Genomic DNA, 27,038 nt, shown 5'->3' with positions numbered 1-27,038 from the left:
GACCTATGCGGTCTGTCTCTGTCTTTATCTTTATGTTTTTTCGGAATGTCGGTAGTTGGATGACTTACCGAAGCCATTTCTGGATAATTAAACAGAGCACTGAAATAATTTGCTGCAAAAATGGACTGACGACGAATAGTTCGAGGATTGAATAAGGCACAAAACCTACAGCGAGGGATGTCGTGGTCTGGGCCTAAGCAAGGAATGCAGTACAAATAAAAATCTTTATGATGCATTTGCTTTCCACAGGTAATACAATTGTTAACTTTTACTGACATTGGTTTAGAGCAAGAAAAAGGATCCCGAACGGGGTACTTAGCTTTTTTGAAGACTTTGGTTCTGAAACTCAAAAATGAAAATTTCAGGAGTCGGCCGACCGGCACTTGCGAACTACTTCTGCTTCGGGCACCGCGCGGCAAGAAAGACTGATGTAATGGCGTTGGCTGCATTCTTTATAACCCTGACTACCTGACGTCATGGAAGATGAGACAGCATCCAACGCAGGACCCAAGACTTTGACATTCAGGCCGGCTGAGGGATACCTGCAGGCAGATAACCCAAATGTAATGACTGCTACAGTGAAACATGAAGAACATCGCCCAGAGTTACGCTTAGTGTGTAAAGCCACTACTTCAACTGGAACTTGTATGCCCTGGAAGTTTGTGTGTGCTGTGTTATGGGATCTGTCAAATGTGACCACTATAATTTCAGGGAGCAATGAAGAACTTTTATGAACAATGTGGCATGGGAAATGTAAATAGTTGCTGCCATGGGATTAAGTGCTTTGAAGCATTGACTGTCTTTGACAGAAAACTTTGAAGCACCAGACTTTGTAAGGGGAAAAACCTTGTCTCACAGAAGCCTGCGATCCACAGGATAGCATATTCAACATCCAATGAACAGAAGCATTTGAGAGAGCTCTATCTGGGTGTTTGCACTGTTCTTGAAGATTCACAAAGACTGCAAATGACTCGGAGGAAATTGTGCAGAAGTAAACCTATTTTGTGTTGGGGTGGCTAAGAGCCAGTCATCTAGGCAAGGAAACACGTTTACTCCCTGCAGCCACTGGTTCTCTGTCAATATGGAGGTGTGTCTGGTGAACAATCTTGGAGCAGATGCAAGACTGAATGGAAGTGTCTGTAACTGATGGTGGGTGGTACCCACCTAAGTGCAGAAATCTCTTGGACTCTTTGGCTGACTTTATAAGGAGGTAGACTTCATGGAAGTCCAAGGAGCACAGTCAGTTTCCTCCTGAAAGACCGGGAAATTCTGACTGCACCATTATCATCTGAAAAGATTCTTTGGGGATGAATTTACTTATGTTCAAATACAATATCAGTCCTTTGCCCTTTTAGGAACCAAAAAAGAATCTGGAATAATAACCTGATCCTATTTGATATGGTGGGGCTTCTTTGATGGCTCTTTTCTGCATTAGGTTTAACACCTTTTTTCTTGTTATACTCTACTAGGGTGAGATGTCTGAAAATGAAAGGGAGTGGGGCAGGAAAGCAGGTGTCATGTTATCATCATCATCATCAATATCCTTTTTCTCCATTTCTTCCTACATGGAGTCAGGGTGTCGCTTGAACTGCCACCACCTCTCTTACTTCAGTATCACTTTCCCACCTTCAACAGTCATATGCGATTGTTACATGTCTTCTCTCACACAATCACATCACTTGGCTTAACATTCTTGTTTCTTCTTGTCTTCTTTCTGCCTCTCCCAAATCTTCTTCACCATACAGTCTTCTGCTTTCCTGCACATGACTTGAACCACCATAACTGATTCTGTTTTTTTTCTCTCTCTGTGACTGGAGCTACTCTGGCTTCTGTATGATGTCATTTCTTTGTCTTCCCACAGTGTGCATTCTATCACCCCACTCAGGCACTTCATCTCCATCACCTTTAGCTTCCTCAAATGCATTTCCTTCACTGCCCTGGTTTCTATGTCATACAGAAGTACTGGTCACACCACTGTTTTGAACACTTTACTTTTCAGCTTCCTTGATACTCTTCTGTCACACACTAACCCTGACACTCAATGCCAGTTGGCTGCAGTATATTGGATTCTGGCTGTAACCTCCTCATTTATAGTTCCCGTCTCCTCAATCACACCTCTTAGATAGCTGAAGCTGTTAACCTGTTCCATTGTTTTCTATTCTATCTTAATTTTCAGCTTCTACTGATATCCTCCATTTGCTGCCATGGCAATTGTTTTGTTAGTACGTTGTTTCTTTCCATGTGCCTTCAGTTTTGCACTGCAGTCCCCTGTCTTTTGCTAAAGTTTGTGTTCAGAGTCTGCTTGTAATGCTATGTCATCTGCATACAGCAGCTTTGTTGATCTGTCTACTCTAGCCTGTTTGCAAATGTAGTCCATCACCAGTATGAACAGCAGTGGGTTCAGAAATTAACCCTGATGCACACCTGCTCCAACTGGGAACCTCTCCAAGTCCCAACAAGGTTTTTATTACTTCAATGGGTCCTTGTATAAAACCTGCACTAATTATATATTTTTTTTCCTGAGACTCTTGCAGCTTCATAGGACTGCCCAAATCAACTTTCTTGGGACACTGTCACATGCTTTCTCCAAGTCCTGGAATGCCTAGTTGGAGACCTTCTTCATCCCCACCTTTTTCTCCACTGTCTATCTCACTGCAAACAGAGTCATTTGTACTGCATCCTAATTGGAATCCAAACTGCTCATCTTCTATGTTACTTTCTATTACTCTGCGTATTCATTTATCAATGGGAACTAATGTTGGGTGGCACGATGCCAGGGCACTTCTATGGGATAGGATTGTAAAGGCTCCAGGACCATTAGCCTAGTACACACCTATGAACCTATGAATTGCTCTAACCGTCAGGACTCTCATTATTTCTACAAATGAGATCTCCTCTGTGGGAGATTTAGAGAAGATGATGTCCTCAAGTGTCTGGATCATAAGAAAGACAGAGGTGGGGAATAATTAAGGTCCCCCACCCCACTTTCTAGTGAGTCATTTTCCCTGATAGAGGCACGGTCCCTCTTTATTTTAGTAGAAGGAAACTCTAGACACTGAAGGCTGACCACCTCAGAACAGTTTACAAATGTCTTTTAGTAGGCTCTGAACAAGGATGAACCACTGTTTAGAGAAAGCCAGGGTAGTAAGAGCTGCAGACATGGGATGACTGACCCAACATCTGATGTATATTGTTCCATAAGAACATAGTCAGGCGGCAGAGAGGGCAACAGTGAGTGTTCCCTGTCTGTTTATATACCACACCAGCATGGTGTTGTCTGTTGTATTAGCAGAATCCACGAAATACAGATTCTCCTGAAAGCTAGGATGCCTTTGAAAACAGCCATAATTTTCTTTAAATCTGTTTTTTTTCTGGAAATTTTGCTCCCATTTTCCTTGAGCTTGGAGACAGTTGGAGTGTGTTCCTCAAGCCAGGTCTAAGGCATCTATGGTCAGTGTCTGACTTGGTTGAGGGATCAAAAATGGGACCTATAGGTTCTGGTTGCAAGTTGAGATCCACCACTGAAATTCTCTTTTTAGACAAGGTAGCAGTGGAATTTTGTGGTTGACGGACTGGCTGTGCTGATTCCAAACATTTTTCAAATTCCACTGTATTTTCCTCAAGTGCAGCCCACCTATAGGAACCATTAAGATACATAAGGCCATAAACCCAAGATGTCTGAGAACATCCCATGCTGGAATAAACTGAAGCGGAAGAAAGTACAGTTGTGTACACTTACCATAAATGTAGATGTTCGAGTGTATTCACTGTTGCAGTCATCACCTGTGGGTTATCCCTGCTGTGGTAGCCCTCAGCCGGCCCGAATACCAGAGTCAATGTTTTTCTGCGTCGGCTGCTGTCGCTTGCTGTCTGACATCAGGTCGTCAGTGCTATAAAGGAAGGCAGCTGATGCTACTACATCAGTTTTTCTTGCCCTAACCAGTCAGAGGCCCAAGTAAATAAGGCAAAGTGGTCCTGGTGGCTAAAGGCCACCGTTAGAAACTTATGTCTCCCTAAAGAAATAAGATATAAGGGGGAAGGAGGGTAGGCAACCAGGACTGCAAAAGTGAATACACTGAAACATCTACATTTATGGTAAGTGTACACAACTGTACTATGTTCTTTGTGTTTCACTGTTGCCCTAAAAAATAGAGGTAGGTGGTAATGCTTGTTAAAGGTATGGACAGAAGGCCAGGTGGGAGTTTCCAGGATGTCCCTGGTGGGAACTCCTCTGAGGAATGCTGTGGAAGTGGAGGCTACCCTAGTGGAATGGGTTCGAACAGACTTGGGGCGGGGGGTTCCCATGTAATCTGTAGAAGAAATGAATACAGTATGATATCCATTTGGAAATGGCTTGTTTGAAATGGGCTTCCCCTCTGCCCCTGGAGCAAAGCTGACATGTAGTTGGTCTGTTTTCCTGAAGGGTTTAGTATGGTCCAGATAGTATCTGAGCTGTCTGTGCACGTCTAGTGAGTGCAGAATTCTTTCCCCCTTATTCTGAGGGTTAGGAAAGAAGGTGGGTAGATGAATGGCCTGGTTGATAGTTACATTAGATACCACCTTGGGCATAAAGGAGGGATTGGTTCTCAGGGAGACCCTATCTGCATGGAAGATGATGAAGGGCTCAATGGCCATCAGTGTCTGAAGTTCTGAAAACCTTCTGGCTGGGGTGATAGCTAGGAGAAAAGCAGTCTTCCAGGAGAGGTATCTTAGTTCTGCTGAGACAGTAGGTTCGAAGGGAGGTAAAGTTAGTTTTTCAAAAACATAATTCAGGTCCCAGGCTGGAGTGAGTGGCCTTCTGGGACGTCTGATATTAGAAGCCTCTCTGAGGAATTGTTTAATCAAGGGATGGGAAAACAGGGGCTGTTTTGTATCAAAATGAGCTGAAATGGCTGAAGTGTGGATTTTAATAGAGGAGAAGGAGAGGCCACTATTAAGTAGCTCTGCTAGGTAGTCCAGGATAAGAGTGATGGAAGATTGTGAGGTACTGCCCTCTCTGGATTGGATCCAGAAGCAGAATCTTTTCAATTTTCCTGCGTAAGATTTTTCTGGTGCTGGACCTTCTGGCCTCTGTGCTAATGTCTAAGACCTGTTTGCTTAACATGGGCCCCTTGTTTGCCTTTAGAGTATTAGCCATGCTGACAGTTTGAGAGTCTGCAAGTCTGGGTGCAGCATCCCCCCCCCACCTGAGTTAAGAGGTCTGAGATCAGGGGAAGCTGCCTGGGAGGCTGTAAGGTCAGGCTGCGCAGTAACGGGTACCAATGTTGTCTGGGTCAATCTGGATGGAGGATGGCCTTTGGTCTCTCCTCCCTTATTTTGATCAGTACCTTGGGAATAAGAGAAAGAGGAGGGAATGCGTACACAATGAGGGTGTTCCAAGGGAAGGTCAGGGGATCCACTTTCCACGCCAGATGGTAATATTCCCTGGTACAGAATTTTTTCAGCTAATGTTTGAGATGCAAAGCAAAGAGATCCACCTCTGGAGTCCCTCGCCCGAGTGATTTGTAAAAAGATTTTTCTGTGGAGCTGCCATTCATGGGGGTCAAGTAAGTTTCTGTTTAAGTGGTTTGCCAGGGTGTTGCTGATCCCTGGTAGGTATTGGTCTATCAGGTGTAGTCCCATGGAAGAGTCTGTCAGCCAGAGGTTCATGGCTAGCCTGCACAGAGGGTAAGATTGGGTCTCTCCCTGTTTGTTGATGTACCACATTACTGTGGTGTTGTCTGTTTTGATAAGGAGTACCCCTGGTGTGAGATGGGGTTTGAAGGATGTCACAGCCTTTTGTACTGCCATCATTTCCTTCTGGTTGATGTGTAAGGGAAGGTGTTGGACATCCCAAAAACCTTGGGTGCACCTGCCTTCTAGATGAGCACCCCAAGCTATGTCTGAGGCGTCGGTGGTAATGGTTTGCCTGGCTGGGCAGAGGGTGAAGGAAAGACCCTTGCTCTGGGCACAGGCCCCTGCCCACCAGAGAAACTCGGCCCTTATACAGGGGATCAGAGGGAAAAAGGTTTTTAGAGGTTGAGAATGCTGACACCAAAGGTTCTTTAGGTACCACTGAAGTTTTCTCATGTGACGCCTGGCCAGAGGAATTAGAAGGATGCAAGATGCCATGTACCCCAAGGCTTGAATTAACTTCCTCACAGTGAGGTGACTTCTGGAAGCCAGCTGAGTAAACTAGAGAGGCAGGAGGCTCTGCTTTTCTGAGGATAGGAAAGCCATTTGGGATGTTGTGTTCAGCAGTGCTCCCAAGAAATGATCTTCCTGGAGGGTGTTTGCTTTGACTTCTTCTCGTTGACTGTGTACCCTAAGGAGGTTAGGAGGGTTTTGACAAAGAGGCGGTCTTTGAGGAGCTTTTCTTTGCAATCTACCTGAATGAGGCAGTCACCCAGATAAGGGTAAATTTGTATATTTTTCTGTCTGCAAAAGGTTATGGCTGGGGCTAAGCATTTGGTGAATACCCTGGAAGCAGCAGATAAGCCAAAGGGTAGTGCAGAGAACTGAAAGTGTTGTGAAGCCTGCTCTGAGGCGAAGGAATTTCATGCAGGATTCATTTATGGGGATGTGGAGGTAGGCATAATTTAGATCTAGGGTAACTAACCAGGCATTTTTTGTCAGCACAGGCAACAGCTGCTGCAAAGTTATCATTTTGAATTTGGGGACCACCAGGAAGGTGTTTAGAATGGCTAGATCCAGGATAAGGCGCCAACTGCCCTCTTTTCTAGAAACAGGAATAATCTGGAATAAAAAAAACTTTGCCTGTTTGATCCAAGGGCCAGGTTCTACTGGCCCTTGGGATATTAGAGTTTGGACTTGTTTCAATGCCTCTGCCCACTGATTTGGAGTTAAGTCTGGGTACCCTCTTAGAATTGGGAGTTTGTTGAAGGAGAATTTGTATTCCTGAAAAATGATCTTTAAGACTCATTGGCCCTTTCTTACAGAAAGTCAATTTTCTTTGCAGAGGGAGAACCTTCCTCCTAGTTTTTGGTGAGTGAAAAGAGGGCAGTGAGGGGAGAGGGAGTCATAGAGAGTTTTTGCCATAGAGGAATGGCTTAGAACTCCCTGCCTTTGGAGTGGAAGTGGTCCACTGTCTGGTTCTCTGCTGTCCCTGGGATAGGAGTCTGGATGGTCTGCCCCTGCGGGACTTACCTTGCCCCCGTCTGCTAGGTGCAGGAAAGGACCACTGTTTTGAGGGAAAATTCCTGCTAAACCTAGGAGGTTGTACCTGAAGGAAATCGTTTACTGTTTGCATAGATTTTGCTTTGTCTTCCATCTTTTTAAGCACCTCTTCTGCTTTTTCTCCAAACAAGCGGCCCGTATCCAAAGGTGCATCAAGTAATTTAGATTTGACATGACCAGGGAGAGGTTGTTTCTTCAACCATGCACGTCTCTTAATGATAGATCATGACACTGCTGCCCTGCTTGAGGCTTCTAGGGTGTCATATCTACTGTGTAATGAGTGTTTAGCCACTTGACAAGTAGAGTGCAGTAAATCTGCTAACTCTTTCAAATTGGCACAGTCAGGAAAGGTTGACATCTTTTGCTTTAATAGTTCCAAAGTGTGTTGTTGATATTTTAACATGTGGAACTGACAGCTGAGTGCTCTGATAGGAGGTTGCAGAGGTGTATACTTTTTTTACCCCATCTGTCCAGAGTTCTGGAGTCCTTGTCAGAAGGAATAGGATTCTTTTCAGAACTAGCCTTAGCTCCTTTTGGTCCCTGTGTAATGACCTCCAGGTCTGCAGCAGGATTTCTGTACAGGTATTTGTGAGAATCCTGTACTCTAATACCCGTCAGGTCTTTTGGGAGCAGTTGGGAGGGTATCAGGAGTTAAGCTGGATTCATGGAAGACATCATCAACCACCTCTAAGATGTCTGTGCTGGGGCAGGTCTAGAAACATCCATAGTCTTTTCTTAGACTGAGGGAAGTCCTGGGATTCTCAGTGGAAATGTTCCTTGAGGGTGAGAAAGGTTTCCCCAAAGGAAAGATCTTCGGGTGGGGAGGCAGAAAGAATGGATTCCTCTGCATATGAATCCTCATAAGCAGTCAAGAGTTTGTTGTTCCTCTTCAAAATTGGAATAATCAGACTCCTCAGAATCCTATTATCAGTATTTCAGGAGAAAAGTCTCTTCCTTTTAGAGGTTGTGGCTTGACTACCCCTGATAAGGGTGATAAGATCCTCCGCCATTTTAAGCATTTAAGCTTGGGGAGGTGGAGTAGGAGTAAAATGGCAGCTAGAAGTAGTTTTCCTAGGAGTGGCCTTGTTTCTAGGTGTAAAGTGTATCCCTCGGTCTGAGAGAAATGGTAGTTGGAGGAGAAGACGTTGTTTTTTTTGTCTAGATTCGGTAGTGTGAAAAACCTCCTCAGAAGCCAGTGCCTGCATCGTGGCTCCGGACCCAACCAAGGCAGAGACAACCAAAGGCTCGGAAGATGAAGATTTCTGCGGCTTACTGGACTCTGAATGGGTCTCAGTAGAGGCCTGCGAACGTATCAAATCGGGCATCAGGGGTTGCGAAGGAGCCTCACTGAATTCCAGAGAACTGATGACTTGCTTAGCGATATAGTCATCGGAAGGCTTAGCCTTGTGTGGTCTGTCTCTATCTTTATCCTTACGTTTTTTCGGAATGTCTACGGATTGTTGGCTGACATACGCCATTTTGGAATGCGAAGACAGAAGACAAAAATGCCTGACTACAGTAAGAGCTCTACGACAAATGGATCTCGTGTTAAAGAGGGCACAGAACCGGCAACAGGGGGACATCGTGGTCTTGGCCTAAACAAGTGACACAGAATTAATGTAAGTCTCTGTGTGGTATTTGCTTTCCACAGGCGGGACAATTGTTAACTTTTTTGGACATCGGTTAGTGCAAGAAAAAAGGATCCCCAATGGGGTACTTAGCTTTAGACATTTGAAGCTATAATTCAAACTCTGGTAGAGATTGACTGGCACACTTGTGAACCGCTTCTGCTAAGGACTCCACGGCAAGAAAGACTGATGTAATGGTGGCGGCTGCCTTCCTTTATAGCATTGATGACCTGACGTCAGACAGCAAGCGACAGCAGCCGACACAGAAAAACATTGACTCTGGTATCCAGGCCGGCCAAGGGCTACCACAACAGGGATAACCCACAGGTGATGACTGCAACAGTGAAACATGAAAAACATCTGATTTAAAGCAAGCGGTTAGGAAAGCTGTATTTTTTGTGGAAGAAAAGCTCTTTTTGGTATATGTCCAGCACGGCTCCCAGAAAGATTAATTTTCTGGAGGGAGAGAGAGAGAGAGATTGGACTTCTTTAGATTCAGGGTGTATCTTAGAGAGGACAGAATGGTCTTTTTTTTTTTCAGGGCCAGTAGAAGCTATTCCACAGAGTTCCATTGGATCTGGCAGTCTTGTAAGTAAGGGTAGATTTGAATGCGTTTAGTCCTGTAGTCTCAATTACTGGAGCCAGGTGTTTGGTACAAACCCTGCGTGCAGTACATAAGCCAAAGGGCAGATCACAGAATTGATAATTTCCACCTGCTTTGAAGCATAGATGTCTCCTGTGCAATTTTGCTATGGGTATGAGTAGGTAACCATCTTTTAGATCCAAGGTGACCATGTAGGCTCTTGGGATAAGCATAGGTAGAAGCTTTTGCAAGATGAGCATTCTGAAATTTGGCACCAGAAGAAATTTTAGTTTTGACAAATCTAGAATGGGTCTGCATATCCCCTTCTTTTCTTGGGAAAAGTACACAGACTTAATAAAGGATTTTCGACTGGAAACAGACGGCCTGCCTTGCTTGGATTACTTTCGAATACTTAGTAATGCTGTAGAATTATATATTTGCTATTATTACTTTTTGACTTGACGAGTTTACGTTCGCTACTTCTGCTACTATTGTCTGATCTGATTAATATACAGTGATTAATTAGAAATATATGGACTGAAAATCTTCCACACAGAGAAGGTTCTTACACTGTGATGCTACAATATTAAGTACATCTTCAGCCAGTCTAAGCAGATCCTGCTGGTAAGCTTGTACGGGTTGGGAGCAAAGGCTGGGGCATGGCAAAAATTACCCTTTTAGGTATCGGGACTGCAAAAGTGCCTCCAGTCCTTCTAGTATCACAAGTCTTGGCAGACTGACTGAAGAAGAAGCTATGTCATCTGCCCCTTTATCCAGTTTCAGACACTACTCCCTGCATTGTTTACAGGGGTTGGAGATGGCAGACACTATAACACATGAGGAGCACTGGGCAAGAGACACGCCCAATTAGGAATCATGCACTTATTAAAGTGAGCACAATGAGGGCAGTTTAGAACATAGTGCTTTGGGCTTAAGCGAGTTAAGGCACAGTGACTGAAAGTTCCAATGTGTAATCAGTTCACATTAAAAACAGATGTTAGTCCTAGTACTCATGTAAGTACACTTCATAAAAGGAGAGAATGAAGTTCTTTCCACAACATAGCACTTAGTTTTGAAGAATGTTTCTGGTCCTCAGACTGACCAACCCATCTATGATAGGGGCGCTTCAGCCAATGATGGCAAGAAAGAGATGTAATATGGTGCTGACCAATGACCCTTACACCCAGATGTCCTGACATCAGCTGCAGGGTGTCCGCCAGACAAGAAGGAGGAGTTAAATCTAAGGTACTTGGGTTGGCCAGGTACAGCCACAGCAAGGAAAACCTATACACAGTTATTAATGCAACAGTAAACCACTAATATTTCACCAAAGACAAATAACCTCCAGTGGAACAAACAATGCACAGGACACACAGAGTAAATACACTTTACTGCTTGAGTCAGCCATTCTCAGATGAAGCAAGGATCAAGAAGTTTGGGATAATACACTATGCACTTTATCAAATTCAGACAGATTCCAATGCCGCAAACACAGGGCTCAGAATACATGACGATGTTTTAAGCAAAGCAATCTAATTACAGCATCTATTAGTATACTTAATAACTATTCACAACTAATTATACAAAACAGAATGAAATGAAAATAAAACAGCATTTAAGTAAATTAAACACCAAGAACTTTCAGGTGATAAAGGAATAAATTTATTATACTGCTGGAATTTCTTACTATTTATTTTAATTTGTAATTACTGGTCCTTTTCACAAACAAATTTTGTATACTTCAGAAAAACATTTTAAAAGGACATGCTTTTCCACAACTGTATGCCATACATACGCAAATAAAACAATTTTAAAAAGTGACTGTATTTTAAATCAATGATGCGTTAACTGCTACTATTACAAAATAAACACAGCAGTTCCTTGGTTCAGTCAATGGCAGTTGCATATTACTGCAACAGTTCTCCTCAGAGAGGGACTTTGAGTTGTACTTTTTCAAAAGTGTAAATACTGCATTGCTATATACCAAAGAAATGGAAAAAAAAACACTTGCATACATTACTGCTAATAAAAATGAAATAGGTATCATTAAAAGGCATCATCCAAGCTTCCAAATTAAGCATTATGCTGACTTATCAATGATTCTGACTACATTACATCAGGGGCAGCAAAGATGCAATGATAGCAAATACTACAACTCATTAAGTGTATGCTAACCACAGCCCATATTAGTTACAATAAGTGTTACAATACATTTGAGAGACTGCAAACAGGACTACATACAAAATAAAAAAAAACTTCAATCACCATTATCAAATTAAGTGCAACTAAAAGAATCATATGCTACCAAAACTTTTAAATGACATATTCCATTACGTTTAATATCAGCAACAGTACACAAACAGTACGGGCTAAGATCAAGTCTTTGTAAATACCCTTTGTAACCACGAATTTGTTAAGGTCGGGTCTTACACCACTCTAGTGCTTAACTGTTTTGCCTTTTTACGAAAACTGGAGTGTAATCGCAATGCTCCATGCACTACAACATTGTTAGAAATTTGGTGTCACTCACTCATTCTATACTTGTAAAAATGTTAAAATGTGTCCACTTTTACGTCGATACATCAAAATTCTCTTTGTTGTATGTATGCCATTCTCCTTGGTTATCTTTATTAAATCCATTTTCATTTAAAAATAACTTTACCATTTGACATATTGGTAAAACCAGTGAATACCACAGAAAGAAAGGGAAGGAGAAGGGGAAAAAAAACAATTAAAAAAACAAATACAGAATTACATTCCGTTAAACCTACAGAGAATGAAGTGCACATTTTGCACAATACCCTGTACAGTTAACAATCAAATTTAAAAAAACACTCTGACAGTTAAAAACTACAAATAAATCGCATGCATTCACACAGTTACTAGAAATGGCACAGATACAAACACAGATATATATATATATGTATATATATATATATATATATATGTATATATATATATATATATGTATATATATATATATATATAAATATATATATATATACACACACACACACACACACACACACACACACACACACACACACAGAAAAAAAAAGACAATGGAACACAGACATGATACAGTAACTTTTATTGGACCAACACAAGTTTTCCAATTATTCAAGCTTTTTGGCTGGCAAGAGCTTTCATTGGGAGTATAACTCCCGGAGAAAGGATCTTGTCCAACCTCAGCCCAAAAGCTCAATTAAGTGCAAAACCTATGCTGGCTCAACAGAACATATTACATCAGGTCTGTCTTGCAGTGTCTGTGCCTTTTCTGTTAGTTGACTGACACTGCATTTCTTATTTTTTTTTCTACACAGATAAAAAGATACAAATGAAAACTTATATAATTTTCTAAAACCCACTCAGTCCATCTTAGTATGCATTCAAACACACACGCCTACAACTTGGAAGATGTCAGTTTACTGCAGCATGTTATTTGCAATGTCAGGGGAAATGGGCACTGTGTGAAAAGCCATACAGAGAGAAGGATGGCATGTAGACTGCACAAAGACAAAAACCAACCCAGACAGCAACCACAGAATCAAGCAGTACGAGGTAATACCACCAACCAATGCATCACTGTCGCACCCTGTCTATACATACGTATTTATAACTAGATTTCCTATTGATATTATCTGAAAACATACAGACATCATTCTCCCTCCACGTACTGCTTTCATATGAAATCACTTGAAAATTACAACCTAATCATCAAAACTACAGTGATTTTTTTTTTCCAGTGGATGGCTGAGGTACTAAAGAAGTAAATAATAAATATTAAAGGACAAAAAAAGACAAATGAAGGCAGCAGTCATTAAATATAAATAAAAGACTCAAAATAAAACCATTCTTATCAAAGTACTTAAAAAGGCAATATCATGTATGTGTAGCATACCTCTCAACAGTACAGATTTTCACTGAATGTCCAGATTTTTGGTCTGATTCTCATAAAATTGTGGTTTTATGGCAAATTAGTTGCAAATCATTAAAGAATGAAGTTAGAAAATAATGACAGACATTTGAGTTTCAGACTTCATACCCTTCAGAAAATTCATGCTAATGCAAAACCTGTTACTCTATTAACTTAATACGTTTAAGAGCAATATTTAAAAATTGTCCATATTTTTGGGTCTTTGTCCCACTTTTATTTATGGCTTTGTCCAGATTTTTTGCTCTAAGAGGTTGAGAGGTATAATGCATAGTGAAAAATTAAAATACTCTGAAATAAGCAATTTACATGAAACAATGTACATCTGCGGTGGTGGTGCTGCGGTAACGTTGCCTCACAGTAAGACACTGACCGGTTCGACTCTCAGCTAGAGCGTCTTCTGCGTGGAGACATGCGTGAATGGGCGTACCTTCGTTGAAGGTTGTGCGTTAGGGCTGGCAACTCAGCACGTAAAAATCAACTGCCAATCATTAGCGGACCGGAGTTCAGCTGTGGCGACCCCTAACCGGGAAAAGCCGAAAGACACAACAACATGAAACAATGTACATATAATGAACTACTGTTCAGTACAAACTTACGCTGTGTAGCTTCCATTTCCGGATAGTAGAAAAACTTTTCATTGCATTTGTTGCCTTCACAACAGCAGAAGAATATTTCAGGGCTATCCTTCTTTTCTACACAGTCACTCCTATTAAAAAAAAATGTGCATATTTAAAATCACTAGAAAGGGAAATGAGCATTAGTTTTTGAAGAAAAATGTGAAATACAAACAGAAACAGACATTTTAAATGTATTTTTAGGGGAAAAAAATCCACTCTTTCATAAGCTTGCTTTTCAGTGACTTAGTCAACATTCTTTGAAATAACACTTTATCCAATTCAAACATTTCATAATGTATAGGTTCAGTCAACACTGATCCAAATTATTTTTCTTGCCAGATAACCTGAAAGTACAATTGGGTTAAGAATATACCATAAATGCTGATTTTCAAGAAGATTCACTCTTGCATTCCTCACTTTTGGGATTCCTGCCTGCAGGTAGCTTGACTGGCCAGTCTAACTTCCAGAGCTTTATCTCCCCCAAAGCTTTGGCTAAGCCCAACCACCAGGATGAAAGAACATCTGAGGCATAAGATGCAAGTCAGCAGACACAATCTTATTTTTCTTGCCCCAGCAAGAAAAGTGTAGGGAACCTCAGTGCCAAAGCCCTAGTGGATCAGATGGAAAGTACAGTTGTGTACACTTACCATAAATGTAGATGTTCGAGTGTATTCACTGTTGCAGTCACTACATTTGTGTAGATTCCCAAAGCTATGGTTGGGAGGAGGAGTTTATATAGCATTAGGGCCAGCTATAAGGCCCTGCAAGACAGCAGTTGCAAAGCCAGCTCTGGATTTAGAGAAAATTGGCAAATGACAATGCTTGGTGAAATTATGTACAGAACTCCAGGTAGCAGCTTCTAGGATGTCCCTGGTAGGAACACCTCTGAGGAAGGCTGCAGAAGTAGATGCAGCCATGGTGGAGTGAGATCTGATCCCCTGGGGGATAGATTTTCCATGGTGTTTACAGCAGAAATGAATGCAATGGCTTATCTATTTAGAAATGGATTGTTTTGAAATAGCCTTCCCCTCTGCCCCTGCAGCAAATGCTACCAGCAGTTGTTCAGATTTTCTTCGGGGTTTAGTCTTGTTCTAAGTAGAATCTAAGTCGTCTGTGCACATCCAAGGAATGCAGAATCCGTTCCCCTTTGTTCTGTGGATTGGGAAAGAAGGCTGGCAAATGAATGGACTGATTAAGAGCCACACTGGATACCATAGTTTCATAGTTTAGTACTAGGCTATCTGCCCTGGGGCATTTGTAAGCCTAGCCATAGTGATGTGGCTTTTGCCACCCCATGAAATGGTACAAAAATGCACAGAATAAATTTAGAATACTGTGCCTTTGTCTAGTAGTGACACAATGAAGGTTCCCTTATATAATAGAATTAGTTTACTTTGCCCCTGTCTAGCAGTGACACAGATGTGACCCCTGGTGACACAGATGTGACCCCTGGGGTAAACTTTCGATCTCCCATCCACTCATCAAGATTTCTCTTGAAGAGAGTCAGTGAGGGGCTCTGCCTAACATGAACTGGGATCTTGTTCCAAAGCATGGGAAGCCTCTGGGTTATGAATCTATCCCTCCAGCATGTCCTATTCATACTTGTGCTGAGGTTTAAGTCTTTAGTTATCGTGGTCCTGATGGATTTGGATTTTCTGAGGTGGAGCATGTCCATCAGATCCTGATTGGACATGGCCTTGTACGTCAGGCAGAGATCACCTCTGAGCAGGCGGTATGCTACTGAATAGAACTGAAGTTTTTCAGTCTGGCAGAATAACACATATGTTGGAGACCCTTGATCCTCTTGGTGAGGTACTTTTGTGGTCTCTCCAGCTGTTGCAAATGCCGGGTGAGGTACATACCAAATGGGGCATTGGACTCACTTTGGGCATGAAGGATGGATTGGTCCTGAGTGACACCCTGTCCGCATGAAAGATGATGAAAGGCTCCACTGCCATAAGGGCCTGTAATTCAGATATCCTTCTAGCTGAAGTGATTGCTAAAAGGAAAGCTGTTTTCCAAGAAAGAAATTTTAAGTCTGCAGTAGCAGCTGGCTCGAAAGCAGGTAGAGTGAGTTTCTCCAATACAAAGTTAAGGTCCCAGGCAGGGGTCGGAGCTTTCCAGGGTGGTCTCAAGTTTTTGGCCCCTCTGAGGTACTGCTTGAGCACAGAATGAGAGAAGAGGGGAGGTTCTGTGTTATAATGAGCTGATATGGCTGAGGCGTGAATTTTAATGGAGGAATAAATAAAGGCCCTTGTGAAGCATCTCGGTTAAGTATTGCAAAATCTGAGTTAAATTGTGCGCTGCTGTGCTCATCCCTTGAGACTGGTTCCAGGCACAGAATCTTTTCCATTTTTCAGCACAATATTTTCTAGTACTAGGTCTCCTTGCCTCTAAGATGACATCCATCACAGGTTTGCTGAGGGATGATAAGGGTGAATTTATGTGATTAGCCAGGCTGCAAGGTTCAATGTTGGAAGCTGAGGGTGCAGAATTTGGTTCTCCTGCTGAGACAGCAGGGAAGGGATCTGAGGCAGGTGCCATGGAGATAACTTCGACACACTGCGCAGGAGGGGGTGCCAGTGTTGGCAAGGCCAGTCTGGAGCAATCAAGATCATCCTTGGTTTGTCCTGTTTGACTTTTAGTAGAACTTTGGAGAGCAGAGGCAGCAGGGGGAAGGCGTAGACTGATAGGTTTTTCCAGCTGAAGGACAGAGCATCCACTTTCCAGGCTCGTTTGGGGGGAGTCCTTGTGCAAAACTTGTCCAATTGGTAGTTCTGCGTGGAGGCAAATCGATCTATGTCTGGGCTCCCCCATTCACTTGTCAACATGTTGAAGATCCTTGGTTCCAGTTTCCACTCGTGTGGGTCCATGAGGTTTTTGCTTAGTCCGTCTGCCAGTGTATTTAATTTTCCTGGCAGGAATTGAGCTTGTAGGTGCACTTGGTAGCTCAAGGCTGTGTTCCACAATGCCATGTCTGCAGAGGGGGTAGGAATGTGTACCCCCTGCTTGTTTATGTACCACATAACCGTGGTGTTGTCCGTCTTTACCATTAGTTGTCCTGGAAGAATGTAGACCTTGAAGGATGTCAGAGTATTCTCTACAGCTAACATTTCTTTTTGATTGATATGCAGGTGCATTTGACTTGGGTTCCATTTGCCCTGAATGCACTTCCCTGCCAGGTGAGCCCCCCATGCATAGTCTGATGCATCTGTTGTTAGGGTTTGGGCGGCAGGGAGTAGTGTGAATGGTAGTCCCTTGTTTTGGTGGCAGGCCTCTGCCCTCTAGGCATAGGCAAGGTATGATAGGAATCATTGTTTCCAGGCTGTGAGAATGTTGACTCCATAGGCTTTTTAGATACCACTGTAGTTTCCTCATATGCAGTCTTGCATATGGAATTAGAAGAATGCAGGAGGCCATAAACCCCAAGGCTTGCAGTATTTGTCTTGCAGATAGCAGGGTTTTGTGACCACTTGTTTGAAATAGGTTACCAAATGAATTTGCTTTTCTGGCATGAGGTAAGCCATCTGGGAAGTTGTATTCAAGCTTGCTCCCAGGAATGTAATTTGTTGACAGGGTACCAGCTGTGATTTCTTTTCATTTATGGTGTACCCCAGACAAGTTAGAACCCTTTTAACAAACGCCAGATGATTCAAAAGTATGCCCTGGCCTTCTGCCTGAATTAGACAATCGTCCAGGTATGGGTATATTTGAATACTTCTTTGCCTGAAAATGCAATAACTGGAGCAAGGCACTTTGTGAATACTCTGGGCGCAGTAGACAAGCCAAAGGGCATTGTAGAGAACTGATAATGCATGCAGCCTGCTTTGAAGTATAGGTATCTTCTGCAAGATTCCCTGATTGGGATGTGCAGGTATGCTTCTTTCAAATCTAGTGTTGCCAACGAGGCGTCTTTGCCTAGCATAGGAAGTAATTGGTGAAGAGTCAGCATCTTGAATTTTGGAATCTCCATAAAGATGTTTAGAGTACACAGGTCCAGGATTGGATGCCATGATTTGTCTTTTCTGGGTACCAAAAAAAGTCTGGAGTAGAAACCTTGTCCCTTTTCCTCTTCTGGTACCAGTTGAATAGCCCCCATGCTTAAGAGGGAAAGGACTTGTTTTTGAGCCTCTGCCCACTGATTTGGGGGGCAGGTTTGGCCACCCATTTGGTGTTTGGCAAAGTTTGGAAATGAAATCTGTATCCCTGGGACACTATATTTAAAACCCATTTGTCCTGGGTTATGAGTTCCCCGTTCTTTGCACGAAGGGCAATCTTTCCCCCCCAAAGGGGTGGTCAAAAGATAAGTGCTTGGGAATTTTAAAAGGAAGTCATTGATACTGTTTACCATAGGGGGTGTCTTTTTTTTTTTCCAGATTTGGAAGTGGAGGCACCCCACTGTTTAGTTCTGAGAGTCCCCTGGGACTAAAACTTGGGGTTTTTGCTGTGACTGGGTTTGGCTTGAGAAGACCTAGAAGGGACTGGAAAGGACCAATTCTTAGTAGGCCAGTGCCTACTAAATCTAGGAGGTTGCACTTGTAAAAAATCTTTAACAGTTTGCATAGATTTTGCTTCATCTTCCATCTTTTTAAGAACTTCTTCAGCCTTGTTGCCAAACAGGCGGTCCTGATTTAAAGGAGCATCCAACAATTTAGCTTTAACATGATCAAGCAAAGACTGCTCCTTAAGCCAAGCATGCCTTCTAAGCACATACCTAGTGACAGCCGCCCTGCAAGAGGCCTCTAAAGAATCAAAACCAAATTGCAAAGTATGTTTTCCAACTTGTTCAGCACAATGCATTAAGTCCTGTAAATCTTTATTTTCCACACAGCCAGGAATCAACATAATTTTCTGTTTAAGCATATGAAATTGGCAGTTTAAAGCTCTGATTGCCAAGGTTGCATAAGTATAAACCTTTTTACCCCATCTATCCAGCGCCCTGGAGTCTCTATCAGAACGAGTAGGATTTTTAGCAGTAGAAGCCTTAATGCCCTTGGGCCTCTGAGAAATAGTCTCTGGATCTGCAACAGGATTTTTGAAAAGGAACTTGTGGGACTCGGGAACCCTGTAGTATCTGTCAGGTTTACTAGGAGCAGGAGGCAGGGAATAAGGGGCCAAACTGGATTCTGAGAAAACATCATCAACAATGTCTAGTACAGGAGGTACATTCAAAGGCCTATGCTGACGTAGAAGAAGGAAATCTCTTAAGTCTTTTTTTTAATCAAAAAATTCCTGGCTTTCCCAGTGAAAATGCTCCCTTAAAATATGTAAAGTTTCCCCAAAAGAAAAATCCTCAGGAGGGGAAGCAGAGGGAATAGAATCCTCTGCATCAGAATCCTCATAAGTAGCTATGGACAATCCAGGTCATTAGAAGAGTCAGAAGAAACAGAATCCTGATCAGAAGATTCATAATCAAGCTCAGCCCTAGGCCTCTTGGGGGGGGGGTTGACTAAAGTTATTAGATCTTCAACCATTTTCATCATTTGTTTTTTAGGCATAGGGGCCTGAACATGTGGCCTGGGCGTCGGTTTTTTAGACATGGATCGAGAATAAGGCCTTAGTAATGAAGGAAGTGTTGATTTAATATGCAAGTCTGTAGGCCTGAATACACCCTCAGAAGCCGGTGCCTGCACACCAGCTCCGGACCCATCCAAGGTAGAGACATCCACGGGTTCCATAGATGAAGTATCTCGGGGCATACCGGACTACGAATGGGTCTCAGTAGAGGCCTGCGAATCAGAAGTAGCGAGTATCGGGGGCTGCGAAAGTGCCTCACTGAGTACCGGCGAACTAGAGACTGGCTTAGGAGAAGCGTCGTCGGCAGTTTTGGACCTCGGCGGCCTGTCTTTATCTTTACGTTTTTTTCGGAATCCTGGTAGTCGGATGGCTAACCGACGACATTTCTAGATAATTACACCAAGAACTGAAATATTTAGTGGCAAAAATATACCGACGATGGATAGTGCGCTGATTAAGTAAGGCACAAAACCGACCGCAAGGTACGTCGTGGTCAGGGCCTAGGCAAGGAATACAGTATGAATGAAAATCTTTATGAGGTATTTGCTTTCCACAAGTAATGCAATTATTAACTTTTACTGACATCGGTAAGGAGCAAGAAAAAGTTTCCCCAACGGGGTTCTTAGCTTTAAGTTGAAGGCTTCGGTTCTGAAACTCAAAAACGAAAATTTCAGGAGTTGGCCGACTGGCACTTGTGAACTGCTTCTGCTTCGGGCACCGCACAGCAAGAAAGACTGATGTAATGGCGTCGGCTGCATGTTTTATACCCCTGACGACCTGACGTCATGGAAGAAGGGAAAGCAACTGATGCAGGACTCAAGACTTTGTTAATCAGGCCAACTGAGGGCAACCTGCAAGCAGATTACCCAAATGTAATGACTGCAACAGTGAAACACGAAGAACATCAGCCCTGTATGCACCAGGTCCACTCCCAAAGTCACAAATTTCCTTCTCCAGGAAGTACAGACAAATAAAACAGTATTGGGGGACAGCAGAAAAGTGAGAGGGAAGGTGCAAAAAGGACTTGGGGAGTGACTCAAAACCATATGGCAAACAACTGGTTGGAAAAGGAGAAAGTACAATTATGTATAAGAACTTACCATAATAGTAGATATCCCGCTTTTCACTGTTGTACTACTCCTTACTAAAGGAATATCCTACCAAGGATAGCTACATGTTCATCCAGCATACCAAAGCCATAGGTCTTTTCAGGCGTCACACATATGTCCGACATCCAGGACATAACTTGCATAAATGACATACTGGCACCTAATCTTCAGGACTGATTTGCCCCATGTGAGTCAAAGTAACCTAAGAGCAGCAAAAGAAAGAACATATGCATACAGAAAAGGGGAGAAAGAAGAACCTCCAGGCCAGAGGGCAACTAAACAGAAAATCAAGAAGGGGCAAGTAAGGGGAGACAGAATATTGCATTGACATCTACTGTTATGGTAAGTTCTTACACAACTATACTAGGTCCTTCCTTATCACTGTTGCAGTATTCCTTACAAAAGGGAGGGAGATAAGCTGTTGTATAAAATGGAAGGAGAAAGCAATTGAAGAACCCTAGAAACATGAAGGATGGCCATGGCAAAACCAGCTCTGGCCCTACATACATCTTCCAACTTGTAGTGTTTTGTAAAAGAATGTTCAAAAGACCAAGTTGCAGCCTTCAAAATGGATCTAGCATCCAGACCCTTGGGAGGGGGACAAGAAGAGGCTATTACCCGGGCAGAATAAGCATGAACAGAAGAAAGCTGCGTACCATTAAAAGAACAGCAAAATTAAATGGCCTTAGGACTTCCAAGTTGGCTGTACAACGATCAGCGGCTTAACTTCAGCTCTCCCATGTGAAAAATGAAAATGAGAAATAAGAGCTTGAGTAAAATTCATTTACTGGCTAGTAAGCACACTGCCTGGATACCAGCAAAAATTAAACTTAGAGAACAGAAAGAAAAATAAGGTGAAGAGAAAGCACTGGTTGTCTTAATTTTTGGTTAAATCTAGAACAGATGTTGCTGTTTACAAATGATAATTAGAACTACAAGAATTGATCAGTGGAAGTTAGAAAAGATTGGGAAGACAGACTGGAAAAGCAAGTCACAAGACAACAATGGGAGGACATTCTTATGTCTCACAAGAATGCAACAAAGTCCAGAAGGTTTAGGAACTTTGTATGGTGGTGTTTGCATAGGTATTTTTACACCTCAATCAGACTTCAAACATTTTTTCCTCAGGTAGGTAGCATATGTTGAAGGTGTGATGGGGAAGAAAGAGGTAAATGGGAACATGTGTTTTGGGAGTGCAATAAGTTGGCCGATTTAAAAAATTCCCAAGAGTACTCTGTCAGAAATACTGCGTGAGCAAATGGCTGTAACTAAATAAACAATTATTTTGAGCTGGGACACATGATCTGAATTGCCTAGACATAGTAAGGCCTTAATACGTTTATTTTTTTTGGCTGCTATAAAAGCAGTTACAAGAAAATGGAAATTAAAGTCTAAACCAACTGTACTTGTAGTACTGAATATTGTAAAAGAAGTAAAGGAACAGGAATAGGGATTTTTAGAAAAGGGAAGGATAAAATTACATAGAAAAAATGGAAATTGTAAGAAAGTACAGTTGTGAAAAATCTTACCATTAGAGTACATACCCTTCCCTATACTGCTGCAGTATTCCTTACTTTAGGGATTACCTGTCAAGGACAGCCCGATGTTCGGCCAGTATACCAAAGCCTTAGGATTACTAGTATCTCGTACTTCACACGTATGCTCTCTGCTCATGGCATACAGGTGACGAATGGACGCACAAACCTCAGAACTGAAAAGTCCCAGGAGGAACAACAGTCCAAGGTGTAAAGGAGGAACACGTGCACCCACAAGGAAAAAAGGAATAAAGAAAAGGGGGATGAAGGAGGGAGAAAATACTGCAACAGTGAAGGGAAGGCTATCTACTGTTATGGTAAGATTTTACACAACTGTACTATGTCCTTCCATATCACTGTTGCAGTATTCCTTACTCTAGGGAAAGTAGAAAGGCTCAAGAAGAAAACTGGGAGGAAGAAGTTCCAGCAGAGTCCTCAAGAAAACCATGCAGGACAGCCCTGGAAAATCTGGCTCTAGCTCTGGAAACCACATCTAGCTTGCAACTTTTAGTAAAAATATATACAGAAGTCCAAGTAGCCACCTCAAGGATGGATTTGTTATCCAATTCTTTGAAAAAAGACCAGAAGAAACCACAGCACTGGTTGAATAAGCCTTTACAGCCATAGAAAGGCTTTTCTCATGAAAAGAATAACAAAAAGAAATGGCCTTAGAAATCCAAGAAGAAATAGTTTGCTTAGAAACAGCCAAACCTAGAGACCTAAGATGAAAGGAAACAAAAAGTTGCTCAGATTTACAAATGGCTTTAGTCATATCTAAATAATATCCAAGCTGTCTGCAAATCCAAGGTGTAACCTTCTCACTAGCAGACTAGGAAGAAGGAAAAAACTGTGCAAATAAATAGACTGATTGAGAAACAACTCATTAAGGATTAGTACGAAGAAACACACTGCCCCTATGAAAAACTAAAAATGTAAGTAATTCAGTGGTGGGCTACAGTTTGGAAGGTTTGTCTGAAGAAACAGAAACAGAGGGATCAGCAGAAGGACGTTTGTAAAGAAATTTACAATCATCAGGCACTTTGTAAAACCTATCAGTTTTTTTTTTTTTTTGGGAGCTGGAGGCTGAGAATCAAGAGCCTGAGAAGCTGATGAAAAAACGTTCAAATAAGGCAGCAAGTACAAGAGGGACAGCAGAAGGCCTAGGAAACTCCATCTGGGGGAGTTCATAATACCTCTTCTGGACATCAAAAACCTGGGTACAATCCCATTTAAAAATTCCATCATCCAAGATACAGTATCCCCAAAGACAAGTTCTTCAAAGGGAGAATTTGGACTAAGGGAATCCTATTCCTCAGAACCATACTCCTATGACACTAATGGAGAAGGGAGTCTGAGAGGAATAGGCTAAAGACTCTTCTTCAGATTCCAAATCCTCATCAGAAAAGTCCTGCTCCCCAGGCCTCTTAATAGGAGTAGAAAGCGAAGGGGGAGCAGGAACAGAAACTCCCAGGTGGCTTCAAGACCGTGAGTGCATTAAATAACCCAGTGTGAAATCCTGACACTCACACTGAGGATCCTTAGGAGCAGGGGAAATATGTTTTGTTTTCTGCTTCCTTTTCAAAGGGACATCAGCCCTATAGATCTTAGGTCATCTGTGGAACAACCCTTGATCAGATATGATCAGCCTAGGTATCCCTCAACATCGGTAACGGATATCTGCAGAGCCTTCAAGGACATGAGAGAACTGGACCCATGCCAAGCTTGGAAACTGTTGTGGCAGAGAAATCCGACTGAATGACCAGATGATCCTCTGGGCTTTCACCAACTAAGAGACACATTCGGGGGAGGTGGTACAGCAGGTGAATTTTGGTCTTTTTAGCAGACGGCTGACCCTCAGGCCAGGACGATTCCACCCTTGCACCTTACGCCAACAACTTAAGATGCTTATCAAGGTAAAAAAAATATATAGACCATCCACGAGAGGCCAGACCAATGCAGGAACAATATAAGGACACTCTCTTTAAGAGTACTAAACTTTATTAACTCCACTTTTCATTCAAAAGGACTTCTTCATAAACAACAAGCCATCACAGAAATCCACTTAAATACAAAACTACACTAATTGGCTTCCAATTAACTTCCTAAACCAATTATTAACATTTAAAAATATATGAACATATAACAAAGAAAATATAGGAAATGTTACATTAAAATTCTGTAAACATTCATAATATCAATACTCAAAATTATACTGAATGTTCGGTCTTACCATACATCTCCAATCTTTCAAAAAACATTTAATATTATTGGTTGCATTCAAACCTGAATATTCATCAGCCTTAAACCTAATTTGCCACAATGTTACTCTTTTTTTCTAGCCCTCAACAAACCCATGCAAGATGGCCATAGCAAAACCAGCTCTGGCCCTAGAAACCATATCCAATGTACAATGCTTAGTAAAGGTATGTACAGTGGACCAAGTAGCAGCTTCAAGGATGGAGTTGGTGTCCAAACCCTTGGAGAAAGGACTAGAAGAGGCAAAAGCCCTAGTGGAATGAGCCCTAAATGAAGTAGGCAGACACTTGCCATGAAATTAACAACAAAAGGAAATGGCCTTAAATATCCAGGAGTAGTTGGTTTGCTTGGAAATAGCTAAACTCAAAGGTAATAACTGCAGAAACCAAGAATAATGCGTCATAACAGACCCAAAGGCAGCAGCTTTGGAAAAGGCATCAGCAGCATGACAGCTGCACTTGCTAGACTGGCAAGCCACCTGAGAGATAGAATCCACAATAAAGAGAGCAGAGGACTGACTTTCGGAATCACCGAGGTTAGAAATAACTTGACAAGCCTGGGCAATCAAGGTTACAGCATATCTGGTCATGTGGGTCTGGTAATTAATGGCCCTAAAGACCAAGGTGGCAGCAGTATTGACCTACTTTTCAAAACTCTTCATGGTCCTACTATCCTTATCCAAAGGCAGAAGCTTGGCAGAGGGCAAAGGTTTAGAAGGATTGCCAGAGGAGACTGACACCACAGCAGGATCAGTAGAAGGACACAAACAGGAACTGACAATCATCAGGAACCTTATAGAATCTGTCAGGTTTTTTTAGCAGCAGGGGGCTGAGAATCAGGAGTCTTAGAGGCAGCTATAAGGGTGTCTGACAAAGCAAAAGGAAACAGAACTAAAAACCTCAACTTTGGCCAGCTAACATCTAACTGTATTCAACTGGACGTATAAGAGAATTTAAGTACCTTTATCTGCACTTTTTTCAAATAATACAGTATTTAAATTGATTTAACTGTGTTGCATGACTATTAACTCAACTGGAAGTTTTGACTCTGTTCTTCAGTTACTGCTTGCTTGAATTTTATTATTTGTCAGTAATTGCAGGTGTGGGGGTAGCCACATTCTTTGATTTCCTGTCCTTGCCTATTTAAGTGGTACAGTTTGAAATATTTTCTGCATAAAAAACTCATCTTTGGCCTGCAAAGATCTAGCTGTATTCAACTGGACGTACAAGATAATTTAAGTACCTTTATCTGTAATTTTTAAATAATACAGTATTTAAACTGATTTAACTGTGTGGCATGATTATTAACTGAACTTGAAGTTTTGACTCTGTTCTTCAGTTAGTGCTTGCTTGAATGTTATTATTTGTTAGTAATTGCAGGTGTGGGGTAGCCACATTCTTTGATTTCCTGTCCTTGCCTATTTAAGTGGTACAGTTTGAAATATTTTCTGCTTAAAAACCTCAGCTTTGGCTGGCTAACATCTAGCTGTATTCACCTGGACGTATAAGAGAATTTAAGTACCTTTATCTGCACTTTTTTTTCAAATAATACAGTATTTAAATTGATTTAACTGTGTTGCATGATTATTAACTGAACTGGAAGTTTTGACTCTGTTCTTCAGTTACTGCTTGCTTGAATTTTATTATTCGTCAGTAACTGCTGGTGTGGGGGTTGCCACATTCTTTGATTTCCTGTCCTTGCCTATACAGTTTGAAATATTTTCTGCTTAAAATCCTCAGCTTTGGCTGGCTAACATCTAGCTGTATTCAACTGGACATATAAGAGAATTTAAGTACCATTATCTGCACCTTTTTTCAAATACAGTATTTAAATTGATTTAACTGTGTTGCATGATTATTAACTGAACTGGAAGTTTTGACTCTTCTTCAATTAGTTTTCCCACCCACCCTCCCTGTTTGTGTTTTGGTGTTAATCTTAGTTGCTTTGAAACTGCCCGCCCCTCTTGTAAATTTGTGCTTGGATACACCTTCTGGGCCCATCTCATTTGCTCACTCAACTGAGTGCAGTGAGATCATATTCTGATTTCAGGCACTCCTGCTGTGTACAAAGAGAGCATCTGGGAAAGAGAACAAAAACATTTTTTAAGCTTGTTTCCTGCCTTTCCTGTTAAGTGGTCTAGACTGTTTGTAGGCTTCTGAGCCCCCAAGCCCTTCTGTCTTGGAGGGAAGCCTTCTAGCTTAGTTTTGGTTCTTATAACTAGCCAGTTTTCTAGTTTCAGCACTCAAATCTGTTTCTTTGAACTCAGCACTTGTTCAGAACTCATTGTAAGCACTACAAATTACTACAGCAATCAACTTTCCTCACTTGTCTAGTGGAAAGCAGTTTTTAGTACTTAATAAATAAGCACTTATCCAGGCATGTCTAAGGGTCATCTCCCAGTGATTTCTCCTGTCTACCTGATGAATCTGGGCATCTTGGGGCAATGCAGCAATTGCCTCATGTACACAGACAACCCTCTCCTCCTGCCACCCAACACTACAACCTGTGAGAGATGCACTTATATAGCCAAACTGGAAGCAAAGCTCTCTTCACCCAAGACTGGACTAGACAGTCAAGAGGAGAAGGTAAACACTTGCACCACACCACACTCATCACATAGTCCCTCAAAACCTACACCACCAAAACACACACACACAAACACAAAACACATACCTACATT

The 27,038-nt window shown here is 42.0% G+C and overlaps 1 protein-coding gene across 1 annotated transcript in view; it reads right to left on the bottom strand.

Annotated features, from left to right (window-relative positions):
• Positions 1-27,038, bottom strand: part of ACVR2A (activin A receptor type 2A) — a 1,507,426-nt gene that overhangs the window by 651,860 nt on the left and 828,528 nt on the right. The window contains exon 3 of the mRNA XM_044074861.1: positions 13,921-14,030. Coding sequence (XP_043930796.1) covers positions 13,921-14,030 — 110 coding nt within the window. The remainder of the gene's footprint in view (positions 1-13,920; positions 14,031-27,038) is intronic.

Source organism: Protopterus annectens, chromosome 6.part0 (genome assembly GCF_019279795.1).
Source record: "Protopterus annectens isolate FY-2018-M chromosome 6.part0, PAN1.0, whole genome shotgun sequence".
NCBI classification, from domain to species: domain Eukaryota; kingdom Metazoa; phylum Chordata; order Ceratodontiformes; family Protopteridae; genus Protopterus; species Protopterus annectens.
This window is presented reverse-complemented; position numbering and strand designations above follow the sequence as displayed.